The 2,873-nt window shown below is 41.7% G+C and overlaps 1 protein-coding gene across 1 annotated transcript; it reads right to left on the bottom strand.

Annotated features, from left to right (window-relative positions):
• Positions 1-836: 836 nt before the first annotated feature.
• LOC113766420 lies at positions 837-2,568 on the bottom strand. The gene is made up of 8 exons (XM_027310613.1): positions 2,477-2,568; positions 2,343-2,397; positions 2,139-2,216; positions 1,881-1,951; positions 1,752-1,839; positions 1,592-1,691; positions 1,216-1,492; positions 837-1,110 (listed from the first exon to the last, which is right to left on the bottom strand). Exons 1-8 carry the CDS (start codon positions 2,566-2,568, stop codon positions 837-839), a joined length of 1,035 nt encoding a protein of 344 aa, XP_027166414.1.
• Between the last annotated feature and the right edge of the window lie 305 nt (positions 2,569-2,873).

Consider the following 2,873-nt stretch of genomic DNA (forward strand, 5'->3'; position numbering starts at 1 on the left):
GTATCAGGTTCTGATTGATCAATTGTAATCTAACTGATAGACCGCACTAAGGAGGGTAGAAGAACCTCTTGTAACTTCCACACATCCCAAGCATTTCCATCAAAAAAATCAGAAACAAGGACCCCTGGCGCAACCTGTCTTTCTAGTTTACTATAGAGCAGTTCATTAGAGCACCATATATCATACCAAAAGTCCACACCACCTTGCCCCACACACCATCTCATTTGGCTCTCAACTAAATGTCTCACCTTCAATAGCTGCCACCAAGTCCTAGATGGACGCTCTGTTGATACAACCACTGGATGCTGAACCCCAACGTACTTTTTAAACATGAACTCAGACCAGAATGACTTCCTCTGAAGCAGACGCCACCACAACTTATAGGCAAATGACGTAACCATGTCTGAAAACGACCTAAGTCCTAGACCCCCTTATCTACTAGGAAGCACACCCTCTCCCATGAGCACCAATGGATTCGACGATCACCCCCTCCATTGTCCTAGAGAAAGCCATTAAAAATTTTACCCAATCGAGAGAGCACTGCATTAGGAGGCTAGAGCATCTGTAACAAATACAAGGGCATGGACGAAAGCACATGATGAAGTAGGTCCAGCTTGCCCCCTTTAGATAGGAGCTTACTACTCCAATAGAATAATCTCAACTTGAGTTTAGCGACTAGATTATCAAAAGAACTGTAACAGGTCTCCTCTTAGTAATTGGGACTCCTAAATACTTAAAAGGCAATGATTGCTAATAAAAACCCAAAATTGATGCTACCATGGCCTTCTGTTCATCCAATGTCCGAGATGAGCAAATGAAGGAACTCTTAGCTACATTTACTCGCTGCCCAGAGTAAGACTCATATAGGTGCAACAGATCACTAATAGCAATACTGTATTCTCTAAGCAACGAGAGAAAATCAGCATATCATCAGCAAATGCAAGATAAGTAACCTGACTGCCTACAATAACATAGAACCTTCGGTCATCCTGAAGGAAAATATAAAGAAGTCCTCTACCCAAAAATTCTGCAACAAGAAGGAATAAGGCTGGTGACAATGGGTCGCTTTGCCGAACTCCACGAGTTGAAGTGAAGAATCCTGTTGGTTCCCTGTTAATAAGAATGGAAAACCAATTATTAACAAGCATACAAAAAAACAAATCAATTGCCCCTTCTTGAAAGCCAAACTGCCTCAACATGAACAACAAAAAAGACCACTCTACCCTATTATAAGCCTTCTCCATATCAAGCTTAAGCATCAAATTACTTTGAACCAGTTTACAGTCTAAATCTGAAACAAACTCCTGAGCCACCAATACATTAACGATAATAGACCGTCTTTGAACAAAACTAGTTTGCCAAGGTGCAACTACCTTTTCCAATAGTCCCTCCAACCTCGAAACCAAAACTTTTGAAATGACCTTGGAACTAACATTGCAAAGACTAATGGGGTGAAAATCTTTCCAATGAGCCGTACCTTCCACTTTAGGAACTAAAACAATTAAGGTGCTCATAAAACTACATGACATCTAAGCCCCTTTGAAGAAATCTCTCACTGTATCCACCAAATCCTCCTTAATCAGCTCCTAACAAGCTTGATAGAACACTGCTCCAAACCCATCTATTCCAGGTGCACTGTCCGTTTCCATTGAGAAAACCACAGCCTTAACCTCCTCCATCGTAGGCAACTCCTGTAATATACTATTATCCTCTTATGTGATCTATGAAAACGAAAAGGGTAGAACCAGTACCCTATTAATAGCTGCATTAGACGAGAAAAGTTCTTCATAGAAACAAACTGCAAAATGTTTAATATCTTGCAAGTTCTCTAGCCATCCCCTGCACCATCACTTATACATGAGATAAAATTAGCATTGCACCTCTGTCGAACCACAGAGTGGAAGAACTTTGTGTTTGCATACCCCTCTTTCACCCATCTCAACGCCACTTTCTGATGCCAATATTCACACTCAATAGCAAGAGCATTCACATGAATAGCGCCTCATGTAACCTAATTTTAGATTCCAAATCATGATCCCTATCGAATTCTATTTCCCTTTGCTTCAGTGCCTCCTCAGCTTTCTTAGAGCCAGAAAAATATTTCCAAACTGGTTTTTGTTCCATTCTTCTAACTTAACCTTCACCGATTTTAACTTATTATAGAATTTGACCATCCCGATATCTTCCACTTCCCTATGCCACCCGTATCGAATCACCTGCAAAAAATCTTAATGTCTCTTCCACATATTCAAAAAGCGAAAGGCCAAACCCCAACTAACAGTAGCTTTGCAACGCAATAAAAGTGGAGCATGGTCTTACCCCTCTCGTGGTAGATGAATAACTCGAGAGAACCCATAAGCCTCTGAACACAAATTATTCACTACTGTACGATCCAACCTGTGCCAGATTGAACCATTCGTCCATGTAAAAAGAGAACTTCAAATTCCAACTCTGATAAACCTGCACTAACTAAAACTTGACTAAACTCTTCCATATTGGTAATGTTTGGAGAAGCCCCCCAGATCTCTCCCTAGCTGAGTCAATAACATTGAAATCCCTAACAGCCATTCATGGCCCCTGAGACACCTCAGTCAATGCAATTAAAGATTGCCACAACGGACGTCTACCAACCATGGTTCAAAGACTCGGCCGAGACCGAGACGTCTCGGCCGAGTCGTCTCCGTCTCGGCCTAGCCCGAGACGAGACTGTGACGAAACGTTTCCGAGATACGTGACAGGCCCACTTTTTGAGATGTAAGTTGTCGCGCCCCACTTTTTGAATTGTGTGAAAGTAGTGTGTGGAATATGTATGTGAACGTGTGTGAAAATGAAATAAAAGGCCGTGGGACTTGAAAATGCGACGATTTGGCCAA

This window comes from Coffea eugenioides, chromosome 3, assembly GCF_003713205.1.
Source record: "Coffea eugenioides isolate CCC68of chromosome 3, Ceug_1.0, whole genome shotgun sequence".
NCBI classification, from domain to species: Eukaryota; Viridiplantae; Streptophyta; class Magnoliopsida; order Gentianales; family Rubiaceae; genus Coffea; species Coffea eugenioides.